We start from the raw sequence: 27,361 nt of genomic DNA, 5'->3' as shown, positions 1-27,361 counted from the left end.
GTACTGTGATATTTTCCTGCTTTAATGTGATTTTCTTTTTTGGCTCGCCATTTTTCAGATAAGAATGAGTGTCTGCAGTTTGGAGCGTGTTCCCACATATGCAACAACACCAAGGGCTCCTACAAATGCAGCTGCCACAAGTACTTCACCAGGATCAATGACACCTGCAAGGCTGACAGTGAGGACCAGAACTACATCTGTTGTATAATATACTTGTCCTTTTGGGCTTTTTTAAGCTATCATCATTTAATTATTTTAAATTTTCTCTATTCCTTGCAGACATGAACAGCAGTCAACAGATTCTCTACATAGCAGATGACAATGAAATCCGCAGCCTGGACCCTGGCATGCCCAACTGGCGCTATGAGCAGACCTTCCAGGGTGATGCCAGCGTGCGTATTGATGCAATGGACCTTCACATTAAGACCAACCGCATCTTTTGGACCAACTGGCACACAGGCCGCATCTCTTCCTATGAACTTCCAGGACCGTCCACTTCATCATCATCCTCCTCTTCCAACTCTCATCGTAACCGACGGCAGAGCGAGGGCAGGATCACAAACCTGCAGGTAACGCTGGATCTCTTGCCATTAAAACTCTACATCCATCCAGCCATTACAAACACATCACACACACAAACACACAGATATCCTATAAGTGTCTCTCTGTTTGTGTCCAGATTAAAGAGCTGAAGATGCCTCGGGGTATAGCAGTGGACTGGGTGGCTGGTAACCTGTACTGGACCGACTCTGGTCGAGATGTTATTGAAGTGGCTCAGATGTCAGGCCAGCACTGCAAGACCCTCGTCTCTGGCATGATAGATGAGCCTTACGCCATTGTAGTGGATCCACAGAGAGGGTAAGAGTGTCGCTTCAGAGAAACAATCATATCTTTCTAAAATGGTGGCTTTTTCTGTTGTCAGATGCTTTGATTGTTTAATGAACTCTGTTTTCTTTCAGTACCATGTACTGGGCAGACTGGGGGAACCATCCTAAAATTGAGACAGCTGCCATGGATGGGACTCTGAGGCAAACTTTAGTTCATGAGAAGATCCAGTGGCCCACAGGTCAGTCTGCATTAACATTGTATGATTTATCTTAACTCTGATTCATCAACTGAGCAGGCATGTTCTTTCAACAACGTCCCTGCTTCACAACTAGTTAAAACAGCTTTACACTCTGGAGCAGCTCAGCAGAATCACAGACATTAAATCGACAAAGGTTACTGTGTTTTAATTTGCAAGTTTCTTTTCATTTTGCCTCCATAGGTTTGGCTGTGGACTACTTCAACGAGCGTCTTTACTGGGCAGATGCTAAACTCTCAGTCATTGGAAGTGTTCGCTTGGATGGCTCTGATCCTGTCATTGCTGTCACTGGCATCAAAAACAGTTGAGTTGGCTCCACACTCTTATGAAAAATCTTATGAAATGTGAAGTGAATCTTTAGAGATTTTTTGTTAATATGTTGCATTTTTTCCCCCATCCCAGACCTGCTCCATCCATTTAGCATAGATATCTTTGAGGACTACATATATGGGGTCACATACATCAATAACTTTGTCTTCCGGGTCAACAAGTTTGGAAAAGGCCACATGGAGAATCTCACCACAGGCATCAACCACGCTACTGACATAGTCTTGTACCACCGTTACAAGCAGCCGGAGAGTGAGTGTCAAATATGAAGAATTATACTATTTCTTGAATAGGCTTACTCTTTTCCTACACACATAGTAGACTCTTGTCTTGCATCCTCAGTCATACGATGCATAGAATTTTAATGAAAATAAATATACTACTATTAAAGTGTATTTTTTATATACATTTTATGCGTTTTTTCTTACTGTTTTGTCTCTCTTTGCACCAGTGACTAACCCATGTGACAGGAAGAAATGTGAATGGCTGTGTCTGCTCAGCCCCAGTGGACCAGTGTGTACCTGTCCTAACAACTATGTTGCTGACAATGGCACATGTGTGGAGAGAGTGAGCCCCACTCAGTCGCCATTCTGTAAGTCCACTTACACACAATATACACGCACCATAAACAATCATGCAATGAATGATTAATCGATTGAAAGAAAATTAATCTGCCAATAATTTGATTAAATAAGTCATTTAAATATTTTTTTCAAGCAAATATTTTAAACATTTGATGGTTCTTGGTTCCCAGATGTGAGAATTTGTTGCTTTTCTAAAAGTCCGAACACTGACTAGTGCAAGGCCCTATTGCATCTGTCCTGATTATTATTATAGTTCCTATAAAACAAATAAATGCCTTTTTGACAGCCTAAACGTGCCCCAAAACTCAAATTTGATATTTTAAGGATCGCTGAAATGGGCGACGCAAAATGGATTAATAGCGCCCCCTAGAAAATTTTTAAAAACGAGCCCCTCGACTCAGATTGACGTAGAAAAACAAATTTCGGTAAACACATGTATCGTGTAAAGACGCACTAAAAAGTCTCTTGGACCCATGACGTCACTCCAACAGGAAGTTGGCCATTTTGAAAAATATGTGCGATTTTGGCGAACGAACTTGTCCTAGGGATTTCATCCGACCGACTTCAAATTCACTCAGAATCATCTTGAGACATTGGAGATGAAAAGTTCAAAAAAACTTTCTGATTACGGATTCGGTTTGGGCGTGGCGGTGCCGACAATTTCCTTCGCCATTCCATCCTTCGCCAAAAAGCAGGAAATCCTTTGAACTCCTACAGACATCGTCCGATCTACACCAAATTGATCACGCATGTAGAGGGTCCCGCCCTGAACACGTCTATGCATCAATACCGTGTCATATACACAGCGCCACCTACTGGACACAGGAAGTCAGCCTCATATGACAAACATTATCTGATTTATATGAAATTTACAGGATGTCTTCTCCACATCATACAATACAACATGACATATAATTGGTGGGTGATCTCTAGCGCCACCTACTGGACACAGGAAGTCAGCCTCATATGAAAAACATTATCCGATTTATATGAAATTTACAGGATGTGTTCTCCACATCACATACTACAACATGACATTTAATTGGTGGGTGCTCTCTAGCGCCACAGTGGACACAGGCAGTGATATTTCACCACATCATGCAACGTCAAATAAAAGCCTGCGAATGAAGACGTCTAACTGCGCGCCCTCCGACTGCGCCACAGCCCGACATGCATGGGGGGGGCGAGGGCCCGTTCATCGCTGCTTGCAGCTTTAATTTGTATTGTTTTTTCAAGTAGTTCAACTGACGTTTACAAGAAGCTATCTGGCAGACACCACCGCACACAAACATAGCAGACAGAGGAGCTCTGTTGTCAGGACTGTTTCGGGCAAATAAACCAGCTCATTCCAGAGGCAACATGGTGACCTCGGTCTGTTGGGGGTTTTTTTTCACAACGTTGAAGGTGTTAAAAGTATGTGGTGATGATGATAACAGGGTGCAAAAACAGATGGCGGTTCAGGATAGTTATCAAAATCAACCAAAGCAATATATCAACTCAGCCAGGCAAATCAAAATATCAGCTTTACTTTTGGGAGAGTAATCAGATTACTTGTAAATAGATTACTTTTGGGAGAATAATCCGATTACAAGTAATTAGATTACTTTTGGGAAAGTAATCAGATTACAAGTAATCATATTACTTTTGGGAGAGTAATCAGATTACAAGTAATCACATTACTTTTGTGAGAGTAATCAGATTACAAGTTATCAGTTTAAAAGTAATCAGATTGCTATTTTAATCTTATTTGTGTTTCCTTTCCTTCTAAAAAACAAATATCATATATATATATACACTTTTTAAAAACAAAAGTAATTAGTAATTTCTATTTTTTCAAATAGCTGAGCTTCTCCACAATCTTTCCATATACATAGGCTAATGGTAACTGCATTTTTATTATTTTTATTATATTTTGGGGTTTCGGATTGTAAAACAAGACATTGTTTAGTGATTTAGCGTATTGTAATGGACTTTTTTCACTGTTTTCTAATGATTCATAGACCATACAATTAGTTGATTAATCCAGAAAATAATCCGCAGATTTATTAATTAATTTAAAAAAACATTAGTTGCAGCCCTAATGCAGACTACTGAGCAGCAGAACAACGACCATATACCTACTTCCACATTAGCTACACTATTGGGAGGTTTATATCTGGCTGTCTTAACATTCATATGTAACATGCAAACTGTTCCCCCCCCTCTACAGCTCCCCCCTCGGGCTCCTGTGATATTCAGTGTCAGAACGGAGGGAGCTGCTTCCTTAATGCTCGTCAGGTGGCAAAATGTCGTTGCCAGCCCAGCTACACTGGAGAGAGATGTGAGATCAACCAGTGCAGGGACTACTGCAAGAATGGAGGCACCTGCACTGCTTCTCATACAGGTAAGAGTAGGACACATTCATATGTAATCATGGAGTGTGATGTGAACACCTAATTCAAAAAGGGTTTACCTTTACTTACTTGGCATCAGTGGTGTTTTTCTAAACCACTGTGGGTTGGGAAACCTTATTCCATTTAGAGGTTATTAAATAGGCAGACTTGCACTTTGAATAAGTGGAGCCATGGTGGGAAATACCCTAATTTGTGAATTATTAAGTAAAATAAACATGAAATGTCAAATTTGATGTGAAAGAATAGAAGCATTTATGTGAAACCACAGATGGCAGCTGAGCAAACATGTTTTACATGCTATGAAAATTGTTAGTACAATTTCTCTCCATCCATTTGATGTGCAGGAAAGCTCTCTGTAGTATTCATTAGCAACAGCAATCACAGGCTGAAAGCCTGCGGAAGAGAGGGAGGAAGTAGATGAATTCCACATATCCCCATTTCTTGTTCTTCTCTGGTTCTTCATTTATTCTATTATATACAAATTCAGTTTACATTTCTAGTAAAAGTAAGGTAAAACTGGAAGAAATCACAAAATGAAGTAAAATATAAGTCCAAGAGCAGCCTTTGTGTATGCAAATGCAGTTGTATTGAATCCCATTTGCCTGTATAGATTTCTTTTAACTTTATAAATCATATCTTACCTGTTTCCTAGGTGCTCCTACCTGCAGATGCCCAAAAGGTTTCACAGGACCCAACTGCAACCGCCACACTTGTAAAGACTACTGCGTGAATGGAGGCAACTGCTCGGTCAACATCGGCAACCAGCCGACATGTAGCTGCCCACCAGAATACCAGGGAGACCTGTGCCAGTACAGTAAGTGGCAGCACTGTCAGATGTTTTACAATAAGATATGTAGCTGAAAAGTTTTTGCTATACCTCATTTAAAAAAAGATCTGTTACATGATGTTCAGATAATACTAATATAAGCAAACCTTTTAATTTACAAAAATATGTCACTTTTAAAATGTCTCATATCATCTCTCATTCTCAATTTTCAGGTAAATGTGAAGGGTTCTGTGAGAATGGTGGAACCTGCTTACAAACTGCCAATGGCACCAAACTGTGTCTGTGCTCCACTCAGTATATCGGACACCATTGTGAATTGGACAAGTGTCAATTCTGTGGAACGGGCAAATGCTTGACGTCACCCTCAGGGGAGGTTTCCTGCAGGTAAATTCCCACATGAAACACTGACAAAATAAATTAGACACAGGAACAGTATTGTCTTCGGACCTCCTGTGATTTAGATATTACCCCTAATATACCCCTATTAGATGTGTCAGTATTTGTTAACATTTATTTTGGACTGCTGAGTACTATGTGGACAGGCATCATCGTATACAAGTTACCCTGATTAAAAAGCACATTACATCACCTAAAGTATGTAGAAAGCCGAATGTAGAACCCTTGCTTGATTTTTGAACATATTCTGAAAGAACATGTTGCTATAACAGGACTCTGAAGGAGCCTAATTAATATGTATCTGTGTTTGTTTGTGTGTAGCTGTCCCAATGGTCATATCCAACCCAGCTGCTATTCCTGTTTAGACTACTGCTCAAATGGACAATGTTCAGTTGACCCTCGCACACTGCTCCCTCAGTGCAAGTAAGATATAAGACCCATCCCGACCCAACACAACCCAGCATTTACCTTCATCTTCTGTCTCTCTTTTTCTGTGGTTCAAACTTGCCCATATCAACACACATACTCCTAGTAACTCTGGCTTACTGTGTCCAGGTGTCCTACAGGATGGACAGGATACAGATGTGAAGTTGCAGCTGCTTCTGTAGATTCTTCTGCTTCCAGTGGAAGTGAGTTACAAATGTCCAAACAGAGTTTTCTTAATAAAACATGCACTTCGGTCCTATTTGCTCACATTATTTGCTCACCTGCAGGCACAGCGTCCATCGTCATTCCAGTGCTTCTGCTCCTGTTACTGGCACTGCTGGTGGTTGGTGCCATCTTGTGGTACAAGCGGAGAATGCGTGGGTAGGTCCTTCTTTTTCAGATTTTTTCATCTGTTCCTCTCACCTATGCTATCTAGCTTCTCTTACCTTTTGATAACCATCTATTTCCTGTCTCCCAGGTCTCTATGGCCGGGCAAATCTCGTTCTCAATGCTCGCGGTAACTTAATAGGGTTACATAATTCACCTGTTGACCATACAAATCCTGTCCCCTCCCTTCCCCAATATCCAGCCAGATTGGCCATGCTGTCTGTCAATCCATTTGTCCATTTTGTTAGTCGTGTGTAGCAATCTGTTTGTCCTTGCCTGCCTCTTGTTTGCCTCCCACGGGCTTTCCCATCCAGCAACACAGGAATCTAGTGACTCTTATCTGGAATAGTTTTGCTGGTGATGCACAAACAATTGAACTGTTTTGTCTTTTTTGCATCTCCATACTTTCCCCTGTTCACATGTGTAAATGTTAGGCTCATGCTATGTGCTTGCATAGGAAAATATACAAAAGTGCATCTATAAATCATGTTTATATGCTTGCAAACAGCCAAATAATTGCAGTGGGAAAATCCAGCATTCTCCACAATAGATATGCTACAGTATATTCTCTGGGTTTGATCAAGTGTTGTCTTGGTTGTGTGGGTTGTATGTTGCTGGTGCTGAGTCAGTACCTGGTTTATGCCAAGTTCTGATCATCTTCTAGCCACTGTGATGTGTGTAATTTAAGGTTACTCCCAAAAAAGATCATCTTTAGTTGTTTTTTTTATAAACAAGTAGCATCTACATTTATAGCTTAGATGGTAACTCTGTTTGTGGATTGCTGTGTTTTTGCAGTGCCAAGGGCTTCCAGCACCACCGAATGACCAATGGAGCCATGAATGTCGAGATTGGGAACCCTGCCTATAAGATCTACGAGGGAGACCCTGACGATGATGCTGGGGAGCTCCTGGATTCAGACTTTGCTTTGGACCCAGACAAGGTAACACAGCTGGACAAACTCTGTTCCGTCCGTTCACCCAAATACACCTACACCTAGTGGTAACTCACCATGTAGATGTTTTTTAGTTCTCAGGTATGACATCAGTTTATGAAATTTGAGGCCAACCAAATACACAAAGGGAATGGAATACCATCTGTGTTGCCATTTCTTCAGTAGTAAGTAGTTTGTAATTGTATTGAAGTGGTAGAAGAAATTGCATGAAGGATGAAACAAAGTAAGGGGAACCAAGCTTAAGTTTATTAACCCTTAGATGCACGAGTGACTGGACCCTACACTCTTGCATTAGTGCGTCAAAAATGACCTGTGTTAGAATCAATGTGTTTTTAGGCTACTTTTGTCATTTTGGTTAAGAATAATCATCTGTATTATATTTTGTATTATATTTTGGTCCACACAAGAATGATTTCATGTTTGAAATATATTTATTTTTCACTTTTTTAACATGTATATATAATCTGTGTGGTCCACAAACTAGAGTTACGTAAAATGTATAAAAGGTAAGTTAAAAATTTAAATCAATAACATGTTTTTTGAGGAATAACTGGAAACTGAAATGATAACAACTTTTCATTACGAAGATATTGCAAGAAAACAACCTCACCGGGTCATTTTTGACCCACGTATGCATCTAAGGGTTAAAGGTGCCCTGTGGAGTTTTCTTGCAAACAAATAAAAGTTAACATTGTTACTCATGAAAAATGCATTGTAATCTTATGCTCTAACAAAAGTGTTGAATGTATTTCTCTCCTCAGAAAACACTTGCAAAGCCGATTTATAAAAAAAAAAAAAAAAAGTATTTTAAATCCTGCATTGTTTACATCCATGGTTACTAGCTTGCAGTCTTCTTGTTCCCTGCCTTTGCTGGCACATTGCTGTGTTTCTTGGTGCAGTACAACCATCATAATATTGTTGAACAACTGGCAGAACCGTATAATGTGTCGCTGTGTGTCCCTGTGCACACGCATGAGACAACCAACTTGGGAATCCACTCATAGAAAAAACAGCCCTATGGTGCTACAAGAAATCAGAAACTCCACAGGGTACCTTTTAAGTAAATTATATGAAGGAAAAACAGAATAAACAATGTGATGGAAAAAGGGCCTTTTGGAGACTAGTCAGGTGCTACTGATTAGTTAGGATCTGACAACTGTATCTCCTGAAACAATAACCAGAGCAGGCAGGCACACAGTACGACATCAACATTAATGTTTTGTTCTTGTTTAAGACAGAAAATGTTTGTAATTTATGTGAACTGAGAGAACCTTTCAAAGAACAAAATGCAGTAAATGCTGCTTTCAGATTACAAAAAGAAATCTCTGCCCTTCTTGCCCTTTGAGTCAACATGTAATTTTCTTTGCTCCGCAGCCCACCAACTTCACCAACCCAGTGTATGCCACCCTGTACATGGGCGCCCACAACAGCCGCAACTCTCTGGCCAGCACGGATGAAAAGAAGGAGCTTCTCTCCCAGGGCGATGAGGACATGAGTGACCCGCTGGCATAGAGCTCGGCATACATTGAACTCTGCCAACATTGCCCTGCCCTGCCCAATCCAGTGCTGAGCCAAAAAGCTCTCTCATCTTATGCCTTTACCAACTGAAAAGAAAAGCAACAAAAAAAGCGAGAACACTGTATAAAATGTATAAAATGAAGGACTACTTTTTTAAGTGATTGCAGTATTATATTTTGTTCTTTGACAAAAAAAATCCTCTGGTGACAAAAAGGAACCATTTTATAGACATTTATTCAGTTCTTTTTAATTTTGCTCACCTCCTCCTCACAACTCTCCCTCCCCTCTCATGCATATAGCCACTACCTCTGTGCAAATGTAAAAGATAGAGAGATACAAATGGCAGTGGAACAATTTTAATTTTTTATTTTTGTATGAATTGTATAGGGGGAAAAAAAGAATATTGTTCCATCCTAGAAAACGATGCCAAGTCTTTGTTGTTCATGAAAGAGAGGAGAAGTGTCAGTGCTCACTATGAATGCTTCCTGGATGCTGGTCCGGCTCAGTCTTTCTTGTTATGTGTATATGTACGTTTGCTGCTGGAGGTCTGAAAGGAGACCGAGGCTGGGTGAGAAATGAGATGTTGTTTAACTGCACACATGTACACATGGAGGACTCAGCATCGCAGACAGTGTACGTTCTGTTGTCTCAGAGAACTACATTCAAGTGATTGTCTTTTACCTCCTTGCACAGACTAAAGTTATATATATATATATTTGCATATATATAAACCTATTAACAAAGTGTCTTGAAAATATACCCAGGAATACAAACATCAGTAACAAATAGCAGTCTGTACTTTTTAACAGTTTTCTTTTTTTTTTTAAAGTCATTGTACAATTGACATACATTGTGTCAGCAATGAATGAGGTGGTGTGTGAGTGTTCTGGATGAAGATGATTGTAATAAAAGTCCACATTCCAAGATGAACAGTCTGGGATGGATATCCGTGGCCTTGGTTTAGCCTACTGCAGGACACTCTGGACAGGAGCTGGATTTTGCTCCTTAACTGTTCTAGAAAGTTCTATCTGGGAGTGACAGCAAGCTTCTGTGAATTTCCAGTCATCACTGAAAATAAAAAATTATCTGCGATGAATAATTAGCTGAGAATGGTTGCATTTAGCTTTTGTTCCTTGTCTTTTGATTGTAAATGTACTTTCAGGAAAGGCCAGGGAGACCGTTTGATGGTACGTACTTCTGTCGGAGATTGAGTTGACTTTTTTTTTGTTTGTTTGTTTTTGTTTTAAATTGTATGTAATTACATGGATATCTAATTTAGGTTAATGCTCATTGTTAAGTGCATTCCCAGGAAGGGGACTGATCAGCTTCCTGATAAGCATTCCTATGTTAATACCTTTGCCTTGCTGCTAACGCTAACCATCTGTCTGTCTGCCTGGTTTTTAGTCTTAAAATTGTTGCTCTCACAGTGTGTCACACTATTCACCACGCTGCTTTTAACTGAGGTTATGGGCTATAGCTGCCATATCACTCTGCATGGTGCTCAGACACATCCATCCTAGAGGAAACACTCTGGCATTGCCCCTCACTTGTTAACAGTATTTTTTCCCTCTTTTTTTTTTTTTTTTTTTTACACATCATGCTCTGTTAGATTTTCACCAGACCATGTAAATTAGAACAATCATCTTTCAGTTGGAGAAATTCTTTTTTTGGTGGCAAAAACCCACATGGATATTTGTGGCTCTGATTGTTTTGTTATGATTCTATTTCTTTTTGATATAAGAAATTAAATGGATTTTTATAGTAGACATGTGCGGTGGCTCTGTCCGTCATTTGGAGAGAAGGAACGTTATCTCTTGCTGGAAAACATCATAAATTAACATCAACTATCCATTAAAAAAAAAGTTAAGAAATAAAACATGAACATGTAGAGAAACTGCTTGTTTGAATGTTGCTTCATCAAAGAAAGACCAGCAGCCTTTTGCTTTAATACTCCGGCACTGTAATGACAGTCTTGTAGTTATTACATAATCTATTTATTTATTAAACAGGAAGTGTCATCTTTCAGTCAATGGACAATATCATGGATCATTCTTTCTCAAAAGTAAAGTTCTTGCTTGGAATGTACATTAATATAAAGGTCCACTTAAAGAATAGTGTCATACAATGTTAAGCCAAATTAAGTAGTGTAAAGACGGTCGGTCCCTTTGTGCCAATATCATATCTGAACACAGTCTGTTAGGAGGAAAGGGATTATCTCTATTAAGATAAAGGTATAAAAAAAGCTTTAAAATATCCTTCATCCATCACCACATATAGCAGGTCAACCCGACATCATCTGAGCCCTTAAACAGCTGTCCGTGTGGAATCATCGTCTTCAGTCACTTCCAAAATGTCACTTGAGAATGTGACGGAAAGTGTTGTCAGGGTATAACATTCAGTTTCAGTCACTTGGACAAGGCACAAAAAACTTGTCAACTGTTATGAGCTTAAATGCAATTATGTACTAGAGAGGTAAATAAAGACTCCATCTTCAAAGTTCTCCTTTTTGCATTAGTCCCCTAACCTTCTAATTGTTGTGTGCCTTTAAAGCTGGAAATTTCACCTTTTGAATATTTCTTGTCAGTATCATAAGGACAATGTTATAGTACAAGGCAATAAAAAATACGATCTTTAACAAATGAAAGGTGTAAAATAAACAAATTATGGCTGACTCACAAGAAATAACACTGTTTACACAAAAGGCACTTCTTAAGCAAAACATGAGACATTCGAGACATTTTGGTTTGGCTAGCTCATCCATGAGAAAAAAAAGAATCTTATAGTTTTTACTCCCAGCTATATATGAGTTTGAAATCTAAATAAACAAGTGTCAACATTAAGTCTTGATTAAATGTGATGTATGTGAGGAAACAGTCCCCAAATGTCTCATTGTCATATCAAGCTACTCTGTTATTTGGAGGAAGGTTTTGCGAGTGTCTTCAAGGCAAATGTCCCAGCAGCAGAGTTGGCATCTTCACTTGGCTGCCTCCCAGTCTAAATCCTGCTACTGTATGACTGCATAATCTGAGGAAATTAATAGTCTTGGGAATAAGATCCACATGTTGGCAGGCACTTGTTTAGAGAAAGCGTTCTTCCTGTTTCGTGGTCCACCAGTCCTCAACTCACCTCACCTGTATGTCCTGGTCTATGCCTCAGCGCAAACAGAGCAGGGAAAGTCTTTCGTGCTTGCAGCCAGAGAGGAGCAGCCCATTGTGCTTCTGTAATGATGCCTGCTCACTTAAAGTGTCTGTGAAGGGCCTCCATAAATAAATAAATTACCCAGCTAAAACAAGGGCTCTGTCCTGTCCCCTCTTTTCAGTCTTTGTGATCTGCAGCCTCAGGGTTGAGATGGACCGTCGGGACACAGGGAAGGAGGGTTATAATGGGGAGGGGAGTATAAGTGACGAATAAGTGGTTTAGGGTCTCTTCCAACCGCTCCGGATCAATGCGTCAGCTCGCAGGAAAGGCTGGTTTCGGAGATCTGTGAGTATGCATGGAGAGAGGGGGTGATAGACAGGGCAGGGGGACACATATGTTAGAGGAACCGGAGGTCAAACTTCTTCTAATTTATTTTTTGTGGTAATAAATGACTAGGAAATATACTGCAGTATAGTTCAGTGTTAGAAAAAGTTCTGCAATTAACCTTAGCTGTATTAACTGTGAATTAGAAATACAAAATTATAAAATAAGGACATACACAATACAGAATGAACACAAAACGACACATTCCCATAACCTTGTATTTCAACTGACTAGAATGTGAAATTCAAGGCTTTGGGAATGTAGTTATGACACTAACAATGCAGCAGTAAACAATGATAGGCATCATTATTCCAGTTACAGTAAGATGGTCAACAAGCTCTTCAGTTTGCAACAATTAAGCTGTCTAAAGTGAACAGAAACCTTTAAGATCCGTAACAAATTCTGGACACAGACTGTGTTTGTGTTTATCTCACTCACTGTGTGACTTTCTTCTAGAGCATGTTGACCAAATAGCTGTTCAGCGCACCGCGGTTGACAGTTAGCAAAGACAAAACATGGCGGACATTGTTGACAGGTAAGAGGTAAATGAACACTGAACGACATGCAACACATAAGGGGGGGTGAGGATGATGATGTTATTATATTTGAGTGAACAGGGGATTCTTCCCTGAGGCTAACAATAAAAAAATAAAAATGTAAACAAAAAGATTTCATGTTGTAATGGCTGTTGGGTGAAAGAAATATTGAATCTAATAAACATCCTTTAACAGGCTTCTTATATATTCTCCAATTATCATTCCATTATCTGTCTATGTTGTGTAGTAAAGCAAATCTCTGTGCTGTAAAGCTTTTTTTTTTTTTTTTTGCTGAAGCAGCTGACATCACTGTAGCAGCACACAGGAGCTGGAGGGCCAAGCGGGCCGGGTTGCAGCCAGGCTACCTTCCTTACCCTCTCTTAGGAGTGGGAAATACTTTCATTAATCTTCTTTTCAGCTGGAGGAGGGGGTAGAATAAAACAGTGGTGGTTGAAGAAAGAAGAGTCACATGTTAGCCGGAAACCAACACCAAACAAGTTAGTCTCATGGCATCGTTGATTAAAACTGGTAAATTAGCCAAACCTCTTTATGTTAAGATTGTTGAATTTATCTTCATGAAAAGAAAAAATGTTAAGAAATATGCCCAAATAATGCACAGCCTTTTAGATTTCATGCATAATGCTCATACTTGATCGTTTATCACAGTTATATCTGATTGTACGATGAGTGTATCAGCATATTTTTCACAAAATAATAAAATATTCTGACACTCTGTACAACTTTTTTTTTTCTCTGCCAGGCAAAGAGGTTTGGCTGACTCCTATCACCAGACATCTGATAGGAGTCTTCTGAAGTAGAACACAAGGGAGTTTGGATGGAGGGGGGTGGGGGTTCATGCTGCATGCTGCATGCTGCATGCACAATGGGGTCAGGAGGCGTACGAAAGACACCTGGACAACCTTGGCATTAGGGGGGAATGGCTAGCAGTTGGCGTCGTCACAGAGGTTGGCTTCACAGAAGAACCGTGAGCCGCGTTTAGCAGTGCGGGCTGTGAAGGGCACGCTCTTCAGTACTGGGGGAGGAGGAGTGGGAAGGAGAGAAAAAATGTCACACCTGAAACACTGCCTTTCTGGGGGATGGGTAGGAAACACTGGACCACCTTCACATTTCATTCAGGAGACTGTAATAAACCTGACCAAACCTGATTAAAAGTCCTTTCTATATGCAGCACAGATCTATGGAGGAGGACATCGTGAAACCCTCAGTGCAGGTTTTTAATAGGATTAGGATGCACTGAGCATGTCTTGGAGTTACATCAGCACAAGTAGCTGTTACAGGTCTGATAGTAGTTAGGATGGAGGAATTATTAACAAAACTAAAAATTGGCATTAATGCAACGTTTACATTATTTACATTTTTAAGCACTGATTAATGACATTGACAAAAAACATCGGTTAGCTTATGTGCTGTCCTGAGGCTGTAGATACTGCTTCTTCTTCTGCCATTAAAGCCCCATCATACTGTCATAATGGTATATTGAGAAAATTCCCGCTGCATAACCCCCAATCCATTTTCCCTGGGATTTAATTTTCTACAATCAAAAATGACTTCATTTAAAATATGACCTGATTTAAATACTTTGAAAAATTCTAAAATCCCCTAAAAATCTATGTATATTGACTTTAAATAGTTTCTTTACATACGGATCTATTTACTGAATTGGGATCAAGCTGTTCAGCTGAAAGTGTACATATACTGAGGCTCAACAGGTTTGGTTGCGCATGTCAGAACCAACTAGACAGCATGTCATGCAGTAACTAGTGACTGTTGTGCTGTCAAATATTGTGCTCCAGATGTGATGGTGTCTGCACCACGTAGCACAAGGTGCACTTCAAAGGAGCTGAGCAGTGAATAACCACAGTCATCCTTGGCCTGCGACGACCGGGGCTGCCGGCGCCCACACAGGGCCTTTTTAAGGTACTGTCTGTCCCACCTGTGATGATGTCCTCAATAGTGCCGTCCTTGCCCTCGTACACAGGCCTGTGGTCTTTGGCTTGCCGCTTACGCAGCTCTGCAATCAGCTCATGCTGCTGCTGCCTCTTCTTCTGAGCCTGGACCTGAACCAGTGGAAGGAGACATTTGAACTGTTCACTGTGCTTTTTAAACACACGACAAAGCTTTATTTAGCACTGATTCGGACTGTACCTTGGGGTCATGCTGTTTAGCCTCCTGAGCCAGTAACTTTTCTCTCATTGCTTGCTCCTGCTTTTTCCTCTGTTCATTTTGCTCCACTGCATCCTGTTGAGATGAGAAAAACGGATGGAGAAAACAGGTCAAGAGTTGAACACAAACAAGGCACACGCACTTGAATGAACATTAAAATCATTAAAAATGTAACCTCTCTCCCTCTGCCTCCCCCTTTCAACCTTTCAAACACACACAACTACTTTACACATACACTAAATGTGCTTTAAAGCAATAGATTGTTATTTGGGGAATTGGACTTATTCACTTTATTGCTAACTCTGCTCTATCTAAAGTTAACAAGATCCATCAACCTGGACATTATCTATATTAAAGATTGACTGCTGGCTGTGGCTTCACATTAACAAAATTAGCGTATTTACCTAAATGTTGAATTATCCCTTTAACATACACATTAAGACAGACACACTTGTTCACATAAATCTTTGTGCTTTGCATTTCCTTGAGCAGATCCCATAAATCCAAACTGAGAACAATCTCAGGAAGTCTGTTGTGTGGTGGGGCAGGGCGAGGCTGTCCGGGGGTAAAGGGGAGGAGGGGAGAAAAGGGAAGAGCCAGTCTAAACACCACAGCTGCAGCTCTAGAGTCAGACCCAGCTGGTCTTTCCTGTTATTTGGCCTCGGACGATACGCCACGTCCTGTGGCACAGAGGCAGCCAAAGCTCTGCCCTGCTCTGCTCTCAGTGAGAATAGGCTTAAACCAGGGAACCTCCCATCTGACCAGGAGAGAAGCTGCACCCTGTCAGTGCAAAAGTGAGGAAATATACATAGATGCTACTTCTGCTTGCTGCACTCACCTTGTAGGCCTTGATAAACCGCACAAACACAGGGAAGAAAACAGAGGGGGGAGTAGTCTTGGCACTCTCTCCGAAGTAGTTCACCACATTGTTGAAGGCTTCCTAGAATTGGGAGGACAGTGCCAGAGTGGAAGCAATATTTGTAAACAATGTCGAGTTAGGAGGCATGATAGGCTGTGTGTTAGAGGTCAGTCAAACAGAGGTTTGCTTTATTTTCTTCCCAGTGGATACTTTGAGGATATGAGGTGAGGACAGTGGATTACCTCTGCTGTCTTGGCGTCCTTCTGTACTTTGTCCAGCTGTGTGTCACTGGCCTGGACGAAGCCCTTGAGCACCGAATGGTCATGCAGACTGCACTCTCTCCGGATCAGGTCCATGCCTTTGCCCAGTTCCCGGACATCCAGCAGCACATTTTCCAGAGATACTTTGCACACAGTCAAGAAGAAATGTTTTATCATAAGACTTCTAAAGTACACAAATCTCACATTGCTATCAACATTTTAGACCTTCATATGGCAAACTCACCTGCTGCAGCTTTATCCACAAAGTGCAGTTCATTGTAGAAGTTGGCCAGCTCTGGGTACTTTTCTTTCACAATAAGAGCTATGTAGTGGAGCAATGTCATCTTTCTGTCTGTAGACTTAGTGTCCAGCAGCTGTATGACATAAGAAATGAATGGAATTATCAGAAAAAGCACTGCAGCAATACTGAACAAAATGTCTACAAGACTTTGCTCCGTAATACTCACCAGATCAAGACTTTGCAATTTGAAACCATAAACACAGCCTCTTTTGCTGCTGTTCATGTAGTTTCCCAAAGCTAAGATGATCTACATGCAAACCAGAAGAATTCATTATTATGCATAATCAAAACAAATACTGCTATAAAAAGATCAGATAAATAAACACTCCAAACCTCAAGCACTCTTTTCAACTTTGGAGAGGATTTCACTGAGCCAGAAGCAGCAATGATTGCGTTTAGCTGTGGTGTTAGCATGTTGACATTGTCAGTAAAGTTTCCAACAAAGGTGATGATATTCATCCTCTGTGTGAGTCTCTCAATCTTGCTGAAAAATAACATGAAGCGATCCTCTTCTGCTAGCTGGTCCAGTGGACGCCGCTCACGCTCATACTGACGCATCACCTTGACCTCCCCCTCCGTGGGCAGGAAACGCATCAGGCACTCCACAAAGTCGACAGGTAAGGCTTTCAGGTCGAACCTGAGCAGACATGACAAATATTAGAAATGTGTTCACTGGATATGATGACTATGGTTCACAAATGTATTGTAAGTCCTGAAAACATGCATACTTCTCTATTGCTTTGCAAATCTCCTCTGTGGTCTTGTTAGCCTTTCGCAGTGTGATGGCTAAGTTCTTGGAGCGGTTGGCATCCAGAAGGGTGACTTTGTTTACCGCCTTCTGGGCGACTTTGCTCTTTGTACAGGACAGATCTACGATGGGACCCTGGGCTCTGGTCTTAAACAGTTCCTCAAACCTCTCCAGATCCAGCTCCTGCACACAAGTGACAGTTAACAAACTTGTTCTGAACTTAAAGACATCAGTGTTAACTGTGAATGGAGTTTTATTTGCTTGATTTACCTCTAGCACACGCTCGTCATCAATTTCGTTGAAGACTGTGCCATTGATCTGATTGGGCTTCAAGGCCGTCCAGTTAAAGACAGGCAGGCGGAACTTAGTCTTGATGGGCTTCTTAATTCTGATAGCTGTAAAATATTTACATCTGTTTACATCTTTTGCTCTGTGACCTGCAGTGAAATAGAGAGTATCTAAAAGCACTTTTACCTGACAGACCCAAACTCAGAATAACTGAGGGACAAGCGTCTGGCAGAGGTGGAGCAAGAGGAGGTGGCGGTGGTGGGACTGGTGCACCCGAGCCTGTAATTAATGTAGAACACAATATTTAGGCTTTTTTTATATTTTTTAAATCAGAACAAAAAAGCTGAAAACTGCTTAACAGCCAGTGCTGTTTCTCCTGTGCTCTCTTGTCTGTCTGCCTGCACACAAGACAAACCAGCCATGTATTTCCTTTTCCTGTCTGGGCTGACTATGACCCGCCACCTGGCTTGGCACGAATTAACACAGAAAGGGGAACTGAACATAGACCTCCAATGAGGATCTATAGTTGAACGCAGTCAACCTTCACATATATGTGTCACCAGACAGCGAGTCATCACCTGTGGCAGAGGGAAGAGGAGGAGGCGGTGGTGGAGGTGGAGGAGGTGGGGGTGGAGCTTCACTGGCTGGGGGTAAACTGGTGTCTGCTACTCCTGATTCTGTTAACCCAGCTGTTGAACTTAAAGATAGATGCCTGATGTCACCCAGATGGATCCCAAGGCCCCCACTGCCACCACCACCCCCAACACCAAGTGGCTCAATGGCAATGTCTCCATCAGGCTTCTTGTGCAAACGGATGGTGCCTTGCTGTTCCAGTTCCAGCAGCCGCCTCTCGATGTTGAAGTGCCTCTGGAAGGCGGCATCCTTTTCCTTGATCATCCTCCTCAGGGTGGTGACCTGGGTGTTGGTCGACTCGTACGTCTCCTGGATAGTCACCAGGGGGCGATAAAGAGAGCAACACAATGACTTTACAAGCCAAAGAAACATCCTGTTTCCTGCTGACCTAATTTGCTATCACAGCAATTAGCTACATGCATCTGAAACAGATTTTTACTGACACACAGAGAGTGAAGCCTTTCTGAGGCAAGGCAGGCAAGCAATATTACAAACATCACTTCTGTTAGCTTACCCGTATTACAAGCAGATCCTTATCCTTCTGAAGGACCATCTTCTCCAGATCAGCTACTTTCATCATTGTTTCATTCTCAACCTCCAGAAGCTTCTCCGTGACCTGGGAAAGACAATGGAGAGAGTGGCAAAGAGATGAGAGGAGGTGAATTCAAGTATTGATCCACAGCATGGGCATCTTTCCCAGGTCCACTCCCTTCTCCCTACTCTCCCCCATACACTGAGCATCATCACTGAGAAATATGATATACCAAGCAGCAGCATGACGCAGCAATGGCATGACACAGCTTTTGCTTTTGCTTATGAATTTGAACAGATTACACATGCTGTATTGGCATTAACAAAGAATGTTCACCATCGTCTTCCCCCATCAATCCTGACCCCTGACAGCAGAGTTTGTTATGAAATTCCTAGAATGATGTCAGGGCTGCCCACGACCTCTCCATGTGTAGAAGGTCTTTGCAAAGCAGTGTGGGATGCAAAGGCAAGTGCCCAGAAATAATGAGCCAATGTGAGAACAATATTAAGATTGTTACATGCACAATATTTTCAAGCGTTTTCCAACCCGTTATTATTCTCAACCACTTGTGAAATGCAAACACTGAGTAGAATTCTAATTGCCATGTAGAAACAGCCAAGTTAAGTACATAGCTGGTGAACCACAACAATCTCATAAATGGGCCCAGTGAGCTGTGTCGGTGGTCCAGACTGGGTGGTGCACTTACATGGGACAGGTGCTCCTCCAGTTCATCCACCTTCTCCAGCGCTGCATTCTTGGTCTCTGCATCTTCCAGCAGACCACCCACGTCAAATACATTATCCAGGTATGCCTGGATCTGCACCGACAGCTTGTCACTCTCTGTGTGTTTACATTTCTTGACATGAGGGAGAATGAATCAGAATTAGTAATACTGTACACACACTGTACAAATTTCCATGTGACACTTTATTTATTGATAAATGCCCATTTTAACCACAATATCGTCACCTTACCTCCAGGTAGTCATCCAGTCCAAGCTTGGTGAACTCATACTGCAGATGGACTCTGAAGTTCATGTCCTCCACAGAGTGGACCACAATGTTGATGAACTGCATGCAAGCCACCTGCACAACAGACACAGACAGATGTAGACTGAAATATATTGAAGTGGACACACATCAAAAATGATTTATTTATCAATAATATAAAGCCAATCTTACCATGTAGTCTATGTTTCCCTCCTCACAGCGGAAGTAATCCATCAGTCTCTCAAAGCGATGATTCTCCTTGCAGACCTAAAATGCAAACAATGCAGCAAAACAGAGGTTATCTAAAATGCTGTCATATAATGATTTTAAATTGAAGGACAGAGGAAACTTTCAAATCCGGATATAAAAATTAAAAAAGCCCAACATGGGGAGAATTTGAATAGAAAGTCAAAAATAAATAAAACTCTTTTTCTCCTGTCAAAATATAATGATTTATTGGCATGCTTTGTCAGGCTTGTGGCTTGGTTGGAGACTTCACCCATATATTTTAGGATTACCCCAAGCCCCAATGTCAAAAAAGGGATTAAGTTGATTTTGGTGTATTAATTCGAACACAGCACTTTCTGTTCTTCTACTCTAATAAGCATTTTGCTTTTAATAGCAAAAGGTTGGTTTATGTAATGGAGAATATCACAGCAAAGCTGCAATTGAAAACAGTAGTATTTATGAGGAAATTGGCTCCACTAGTGCTGGCTATACCACAATTATATATCTAAAAGTACCTCTGATTTCTTCCACTATGTGTGTGTGTTATTTTACTGTGTCTTGAGTTTATGCAATAAAAATAAAGGTCAAATACAGTACATACTGTATATCCACTACCACTACATTACTTCCTGTGACTAATCATAACATATTTAGCTGTGATTCAACACATTACAGGATTAAACATAATTCATCCATTAGATGTACCTAAACAGAGCACAGTTTACTCCATTTGCATGAACAATCCCTTCCGATTACCAGAAAGCATGGGAAGTGAAGTGAGTCAAAAGATAAAGACAAGGGACAGATATTTTAAGCCACAACTTCTGCATAAAAATACACTGAAAGAGGAAAGGAAAAACAAACAGTTTTTCCAGCTCTAAAAAGTGTTTTGTCAGTACTGTGAAAAAAAAAATCCATGCCTGAACATTTCTCACAGTCCTAACCGGACATAGTGATGGTTGTGGACCTAATACTTAACTACTACTGTGAAGCTGTGGTTGACCATATCATTGGTGGCCTTTTTGTAAGATTTCTGAGACTTATTGCCATGTATTAATGTATTATTTTAGAAAATATATGCTCTCAATACCATTTAACTAGTGGGTTGTTTTGCTCTTGAATTTCTCTGGGGCTTTAGACTGTGGGGTAATTATCTTGTTCCGGTGTTTAGATGACTGTTTAGGCAGAAACTGAGAGGCTAAGCAAACCGTTGTGGTCCACTGGCTCCCATCAGGGAGTTGATCCTTATCATTGTTCAAGGTTAGCTCACATCTGGTGTCTTAATGAGACTAATAACCTCAGATAGGCCACCACAGAGTTTTGCTTACACCCTCAATGGACATGAAACTCCCAGGGCTCCTCAACTTTCATCCCACTATACTGGCTCCTTCAGGCCTCTATGCACACCAGTGATGTGGTAAATTATGGCAATTTAAATAATAGTTGTTTTTTAGTCTTTTCAATACTCACAAGGTTTACTGTGTATTATGACTATTATGAGTATTATAAACAGTGCAACTTTAGGTGGTAATGGTTCAAATTGGATTAAAATGTTGCTTCAGGCACCTCTTTGAAGTTGTCAAATGCTGAGAGGATGATCTCGTGGCCTCCTCGTACTAGACAGACGGCAGCCAGCAGCTCAAGGACCAAGGCTTTTGTCCTGGAAGTACAAGAGATGCTCATTAGGACAACATACCTGGACAGTTCAACTGCAAATATGAACTACTCTCTCTCTGTAATTATAGGTTCAAAAACATAATATTTATACAGTCTAAACTACTAGTATGTCTAGTTATGCATGCAATCCTCAAAACTAGTGCAAATACATCAACATGAAGTAGTTTCAATCTATAATTCACACTGAAGTCTGACGCAAGGACAGGTCTTTATAGCTTTTAAGTGTTTACCCTCCCAGTTTTCATTATGAAGTGATCAGCCCCAGTGGTCTACCACTAATCTTCCTTTAGTAAACATTCCTCTAACAGCCTGTATATACGCCTCTGATCCCCAACTTCAGAGAGAAGCCGAGCCCCACTGAGAAACGGAGGCATATCATATGAAGTGGCTGCAGGGTTTTTCCCATTGTTTGACCCAGCCCTGCGTCTATGGAGACAGGGGGCCTCAGTTCTTACCGTGAGTTCTTATTGTTCAAGCTGAGAGCAATTTCATTGACTGCGTGTGCGTGAGACATGACCATATTGAAGCCATACTGCATGAAGAAGACAGAGAGATAGAACAGGATGTGGTCAGAGAAACCTGCGTATTTGAGCACTTCACAACACAGGAAACACATAATCCACTTTTATGACAGATACGTGTCAGATTGTATACGGGCCTATATATAATTGTGGAGCGTTTGGTACCTGGTAGTTCATGATAGCTCTCAAGCACATGATGCACACATGCACATCATCCTTTTGGCTCACAAGACGGGAGTTCTTGATGGTTTTGCTGTTCGAAACTGTGCCATAGCTGCAACAGATGGCAGAAGTTAATATTTGGTAGAGATTCAATAACTGAAATCAGTGTTTAACTTTACATTTCATCACAGCTTGTTTCATTTATTTCCTATCTAGCATTCACATAACTCTCTTGGTTTAAATGTGTCACATAGAGAGAGGCAGCAAGAGTAAATTACAGAGAATGAGGGCTGACAGAAAAAAACTTAGATGGCTTTTGAGGTTACAGATGCATCATGGGATGCCTGGTTTCCTTGCTGCTTTCAACAGACCGCGGTCTATGCACAGAGACTGCTATTATGTAACTGTATGGCCTCATGCGCACATAATATTACTTTTCTTTTGCAGTTTATAAATGGCTTTCACAAAGTCTCAAGATCCAGCTTTTCTAAATCATATACATACATATATATGTATGTAATACATATTTATTGTTTATGTTTTCAACATACTACTTAAAACATAATGTTATACTCATACAGATAGTATTGTATTACTTAATACTTTACTGAGTTAATGTTAATCTTGAGGAATAATATTTCTGTTCAGCTTAACTCATTTTTATCCTATCACTCTTTATGTCTCTTCACTCCTGTTTGTGTGTGGCTCAGTGATGCAGAGAACAATCACAACTGTCTAACATATGCTGCAGTTCACAGCTGGCTCTCATCTGAAGACAGTGCAGATGCACATCTGGACAGATGAGGGAGGACCATTAACAAAGGGAGACAAAAGGGTAAAGGCCATCAGTTGTTTGGTTTTTTTTCATCTCTGATACAGCTCATCATCTGATTGAGTTTGTGCAGAGCATAGCCTTGAGGTCAAGAGAGAGGTCACAGAGCTATAACTTATCAACCACTCGGGCATTATTTCTTGAAACAAAACAGCACCATGACAACTTGCATGCTAATACATGTTTATAGCATTCAAGGTTAGCAGAGCGAGCCGATAACATGGATAGGTAATAGCAGGGAAGCAAGCTTAGCAATACGTACCGAAGGACAGACTGGCGCGCAGAACGCACCAATGTGTTGCAGAAGGGTTGGGTGCTTGTATGATGCAGATCCTCTATAGACCTGCTCCAAGATTTAGCCTTGTCCAAGAAGCCATCCTCCCCATTCTCCAGCCCCTCAAAATCCAACCTAGGCCACATACAGACAGAGAGAAAGACAGACAAGCCAACAAAGAGGCACAGACACGGGTTTAGAGAAAGAGGCACGGGGGAGGTTAGGTTAGCAAGGCAGCTTGGTAGAGAGCCAGGGGTTATCACAAGAACTGGCAACAAGCTGCACGATAGATTCAGCACAGATATTCTGTCCCACTCAGACAAAGTATAGCTCAGCGCTACACCACATAGCATCTGTCCAGAAACACATTCAGTTTGCCAAGTACACAATAAGGCATATACACATATCCAAAGAGAGTATATGCCAAGAGCAATTTTTATTGATGCACAAATGCAGAAGCAGTTCATTAAGCTCAACAACTTGTTAACTCAGCAGCTGGATCCACTGCCAAGGCCAGGTTCTGGCTACAGTCATAAGAGGTGTGTGTGTGTTTACGTGTGTAAAAGTACTCACATGACAGCACACTGGGCAAAGGAGAGGTACTCCACCAGGATGTCGAGACCTCTGTTCTCATCATTGAGGAACTCCCTGACCCACCTGTGATGCAGGGGAACAGAGCAGGGTTAGCGGAGCACCAAATCAAAAACACACCCTTATCCTTTGGGTTTACCCATTAATAGAAAAGAGAGAGAAAAGTGAAAACAGAGAGAAAAATAAATGCAAACATTATATAAAAAGGCTATGTCTCTTAATATTTAAAAGGATATTTCAATTTTACTACATCTTGGGTCTATTATTTGTGGTTTTGGCCACACTTTCCAACTGCCCAAAGGGGAAATTTGTCTTGGACCAGAGACTTAAGCAAACAGACTAAGGCACATGAAATATGCAAAAAACCAACCAAACAAACCAAAATACCTGCAAAATGGAACACATTAGGGGACAACATAACACTTGAATGAGTCATCACCCCCTGATAGTTACATGAGCTGAGTTGTATTATGACAGTTTGATGAGAAGGAAATTAATTATTCAGCCTATTAGACTTGTACTGTTCAATCGGTGATAATAACATTGACTCTACTCATCAGTACTGCAACCTGAAAGTGCAACAAGTTTAAAAAAAAAAAACTAGAACCAATATTAGGACAAGATTTAGATGTTTATTATAAGAGGAGTATATGAACATATTTGTAATTTGTAGTTTTGTGAATATTCAACAATCAAAGAGCATATTCTTAGGACAAATGTTGAAATGCCATCTAGTTGTCATTAAGTTAATGTAAATTTACAGCAAACTTTTACAGTATACTTTTAGTTTTAAACCTGTTTGATTGTGTGGCTTGTGTTTCTTGCACCGTCTTCTTTAGATATCAGTAGTAATTTTGGTAACTATAATATTATCCTAACTTATAGAAGTGATGGCACAGTTGTAAACTGGAATGATCCTTTAAGGCAGCTCCGAAGGGGGTCTCCCCTTCTCTGATAGGAAGAACTTGGCAAGAATGCAGCGGAAAGTAAACCAGAGCAAGGCTTCAGAATCCCTCTCCATTTAACTCCAGTTTTCTGGAGAAAGAAACAACTCTGAACAAAGGAATTCCCACTGTGATGAGAGAAAGAATTTCAAGGGAATAAAACTTAGAGAAGTGGGCTCAGGTCGAACCTCTGACATTCAACAGTATTTGGTCTGCCTCCCCCAACAGACTGCCCTCACCTCCTCCCTGCTTCTTCATGGAACCCCAAAGGGGAACAGTATTGAGGTAAAAGGTTCTTAAAATAGTCCTGAAGTGCTGGTTGTGATGACAGACTGCTAGTGAGCCAATGGTGAGTCAGGCAGGAAAGCAATCAAGAGCTTCAAAGTAGCGGAGGAGAGGAGAGGAGGGAGAGAAGGGGAAAGGGAAGAGAGGTGAGCAAAGGAAGAGAGGAAAGCGAACAAAGCAGTTAGTTTGGGTGAAGGAGGGAAGGGGGAGGACAAGGAGGCGGGCTTGATCATCAGTTTCCTGTCTACCACCCCACCCTCCCCTTTCTCCCTCCTTGCCCCTGACCCCTCACTCCTTCCTCTCTCGCTCCCTCTACATCTCTCCAACCAGTTGCTATTTCAGATTTTCTTGGCGATCTAAGGAATAACACATCTGAAAGGGCCCAGGACTCAGACGCACACAATAAACCTGCATCTGTTACACTAAATCCCACCCACACAAGCCCTCTGAAAATAACCTCCCTTTTTTTCTTTGTCTGCGGGTCTTTCTGGGAAATGCATTGAAACAGACCTTTATTGATGAGGTCTAATAGAATATGAGTTATTCTTGGAGCTCAATGAATGCTATGGAAAACTGAAGCCTTTATGGGATTGTCTTTGCCCGGGATTTCAGTGGCAAGGCACTGCAGAACATTTTTATGAAGTTAAAGATGTTGGCAACACTGAAGATAAAAATACTTAAACTAACATCCACACATACAGTAGACGTAGAGCAAACTGTGCAGTGTGGAAATATTGACCAAAAAAAGACAAAACATTACAAAGGATGTTTACTTTGTTATGTGAGAAATGTGTAAACATAAAAGTATCCTTGTGTGCGTTTTTTTGCTTTTCACTGGGTTCAGCATTGGTCAGCCGGTCTTCCTGCCCCTCTGGCATACACAACAAAGCTTCCTGCTCCACACTATGGGGGAGTGGATGAGGCAGCAGCACAATGGCTACCATCTGGGCATTATGAGGAATAGCTCTATGAAGTGGAGCTGCAGAGCTTGGCAAGTTAGAACAATGGGGGAGATCTGGGCACCAGAATGAGTTCTGGGTCCCTGCAGCAGCAAGAGCAGAAAAGACTACTCTTCACAAAAAACAATAACATGGTTTCCTTAAGCTTTGTGCAGCAGTAAACACATCTGTAGAGAGACAAGAATTGATTACCCGATGTGGTTTGTCCTCAAGGATATCTCCAGCTCCCTCAAGACTTTTGTAGATTCCTGCACCCGCCTGCGAAACTTCTGTGACACACAATGAAAGCAGATTGTTGCAGCACATTTATCTCTGTACACGTTTTACTTTATAAGCAGTCACAAGTTCTTTCTAATTAAAGAATGTTTCTGAAAGGTAATTTGTAATTCCCCACCTTTCGTGTGACTCCAGGATCTAAGTATCCTCGTATTTTCTGGATGTAGGTGTGCGGTGGATTCTTCACTTGAAACCTCTCCTGAAGACCAATGAAGATACACAAAAGAGTTCATTTTACTGGCAATGATGGACAAGACTTTTTGGCAGAATGAGTTAAGTAATGAGGTTTGTGTGCATTTGCAGTGCAAGTTTGGTTCTGAATCAGAATTTCTGAACGCACCTGGTCACAAATCAGGTCCCATTTCTTCTCATTGTCATACTGTCTAAGGAGCCGGGCTTTGTCTGGAGGCAGGTTCATAGAATTCTGAAAATATAAAATGTAAGAATTAGTTTCATTTATGGAAAGACAAAGCGCTGTCATCTATATATGGCGCATTTCATTACAGCTAAACTCAGTGTGTTTTACATTAAAGTGCATATAGCAACAAGTGACATGAGAACATAAAAAAGAAACAAATAAAATGCAAGAGCACACAACATTGAAAACCAACCACCCAGCAAAAGAGACTAAAATACTACAGACACTCATAATAATGAATCATAAGCCTCAGAAAACAGAAAGTTTTCACTTTATTTTTGAATGTTTTTGAATGTGACAGATGTCAGCTCATAAAGTTTGAGCATGGGACCAAAGCAGCTAGAAGCACCTTCACCAGATGTGAATCTTATAGTGGTATTCTATTCTGCTGCAATCTAAATTCGGGTTACCATGCAAAAAGTGCTTTATACAGTAATCTAATGCGGGTGAGATTAATGCATGTGTCAGCTTCTCAGAATCATCTTGAC

The 27,361-nt window shown here is 40.9% G+C and overlaps 2 protein-coding genes and 1 long non-coding RNA gene across 8 annotated transcripts in view; 1 reads left to right on the top strand and 2 right to left on the bottom strand.

Annotated features, from left to right (window-relative positions):
- The window catches only part of lrp1ab (low density lipoprotein receptor-related protein 1Ab), a 92,380-nt gene extending 81,760 nt beyond the window's left edge, over positions 1-10,620 (top strand). For both annotated transcript variants that reach the window (XM_062426677.1, XM_062426676.1), the window contains exons 75-89: positions 59-178; positions 280-569; positions 680-858; positions 960-1,066; positions 1,268-1,387; positions 1,487-1,663; positions 1,863-2,003; positions 4,205-4,378; positions 5,041-5,202; positions 5,388-5,559; positions 5,893-5,994; positions 6,127-6,200; positions 6,285-6,378; positions 7,180-7,324; positions 8,711-10,620. In XM_062426677.1, coding sequence (XP_062282661.1) covers positions 59-178; positions 280-569; positions 680-858; positions 960-1,066; positions 1,268-1,387; positions 1,487-1,663; positions 1,863-2,003; positions 4,205-4,378; positions 5,041-5,202; positions 5,388-5,559; positions 5,893-5,994; positions 6,127-6,200; positions 6,285-6,378; positions 7,180-7,324; positions 8,711-8,848 — 2,195 coding nt within the window. In that variant the 3' untranslated portion in view covers positions 8,849-10,620. The remainder of the gene's footprint in view (positions 1-58; positions 179-279; positions 570-679; positions 859-959; positions 1,067-1,267; positions 1,388-1,486; positions 1,664-1,862; positions 2,004-4,204; positions 4,379-5,040; positions 5,203-5,387; positions 5,560-5,892; positions 5,995-6,126; positions 6,201-6,284; positions 6,379-7,179; positions 7,325-8,710) is intronic.
- LOC133987354 (uncharacterized) lies at positions 4,579-6,193 on the bottom strand. Of its 2 annotated transcripts, none has more exons than XR_009925568.1 (3): positions 6,040-6,172; positions 5,030-5,189; positions 4,579-4,781 (listed from the first exon to the last, which is right to left on the bottom strand). It is a non-coding gene; the product is annotated as an uncharacterized LOC133987354 (long non-coding RNA). The 2 variants fall into 2 exon arrangements; XR_009925567.1 differs by having other exon boundaries at positions 4,582-4,781; positions 6,118-6,193.
- A 121-nt stretch (positions 10,621-10,741) lies between the features above and the next one.
- Positions 10,742-27,361, bottom strand: part of fmnl3 (formin-like 3) — a 31,301-nt gene continuing 14,681 nt past the window's right edge. The window contains exons 2-26 of one of the 4 annotated variants that reach the window (XM_062426679.1): positions 26,796-26,879; positions 26,574-26,654; positions 26,372-26,448; positions 23,974-24,057; positions 23,389-23,535; positions 22,298-22,406; positions 22,067-22,143; positions 21,501-21,594; positions 19,899-19,973; positions 19,692-19,802; positions 19,424-19,573; positions 18,700-18,801; positions 18,131-18,494; positions 17,739-17,831; positions 17,535-17,659; positions 17,245-17,447; positions 16,850-17,153; positions 16,683-16,763; positions 16,460-16,589; positions 16,198-16,358; positions 15,935-16,036; positions 15,079-15,171; positions 14,867-14,990; positions 13,833-13,945; positions 10,742-12,335 (exon numbers count right to left, since the gene is read on the bottom strand). In XM_062426679.1, coding sequence (XP_062282663.1) covers positions 13,854-13,945; positions 14,867-14,990; positions 15,079-15,171; positions 15,935-16,036; positions 16,198-16,358; positions 16,460-16,589; positions 16,683-16,763; positions 16,850-17,153; positions 17,245-17,447; positions 17,535-17,659; positions 17,739-17,831; positions 18,131-18,494; positions 18,700-18,801; positions 19,424-19,573; positions 19,692-19,802; positions 19,899-19,973; positions 21,501-21,594; positions 22,067-22,143; positions 22,298-22,406; positions 23,389-23,535; positions 23,974-24,057; positions 26,372-26,448; positions 26,574-26,654; positions 26,796-26,879 — 3,063 coding nt within the window. In that variant the 3' untranslated portion in view covers positions 10,742-12,335; positions 13,833-13,853. The other 3 variants (XM_062426680.1, XM_062426678.1, XM_062426681.1) reach the window with 3 other exon arrangements.

Source organism: Scomber scombrus, chromosome 10, assembly GCF_963691925.1.
Source record: "Scomber scombrus chromosome 10, fScoSco1.1, whole genome shotgun sequence".
Classification (NCBI taxonomy): domain Eukaryota; kingdom Metazoa; phylum Chordata; class Actinopteri; order Scombriformes; family Scombridae; genus Scomber; species Scomber scombrus.
This window is presented reverse-complemented; position numbering and strand designations above follow the sequence as displayed.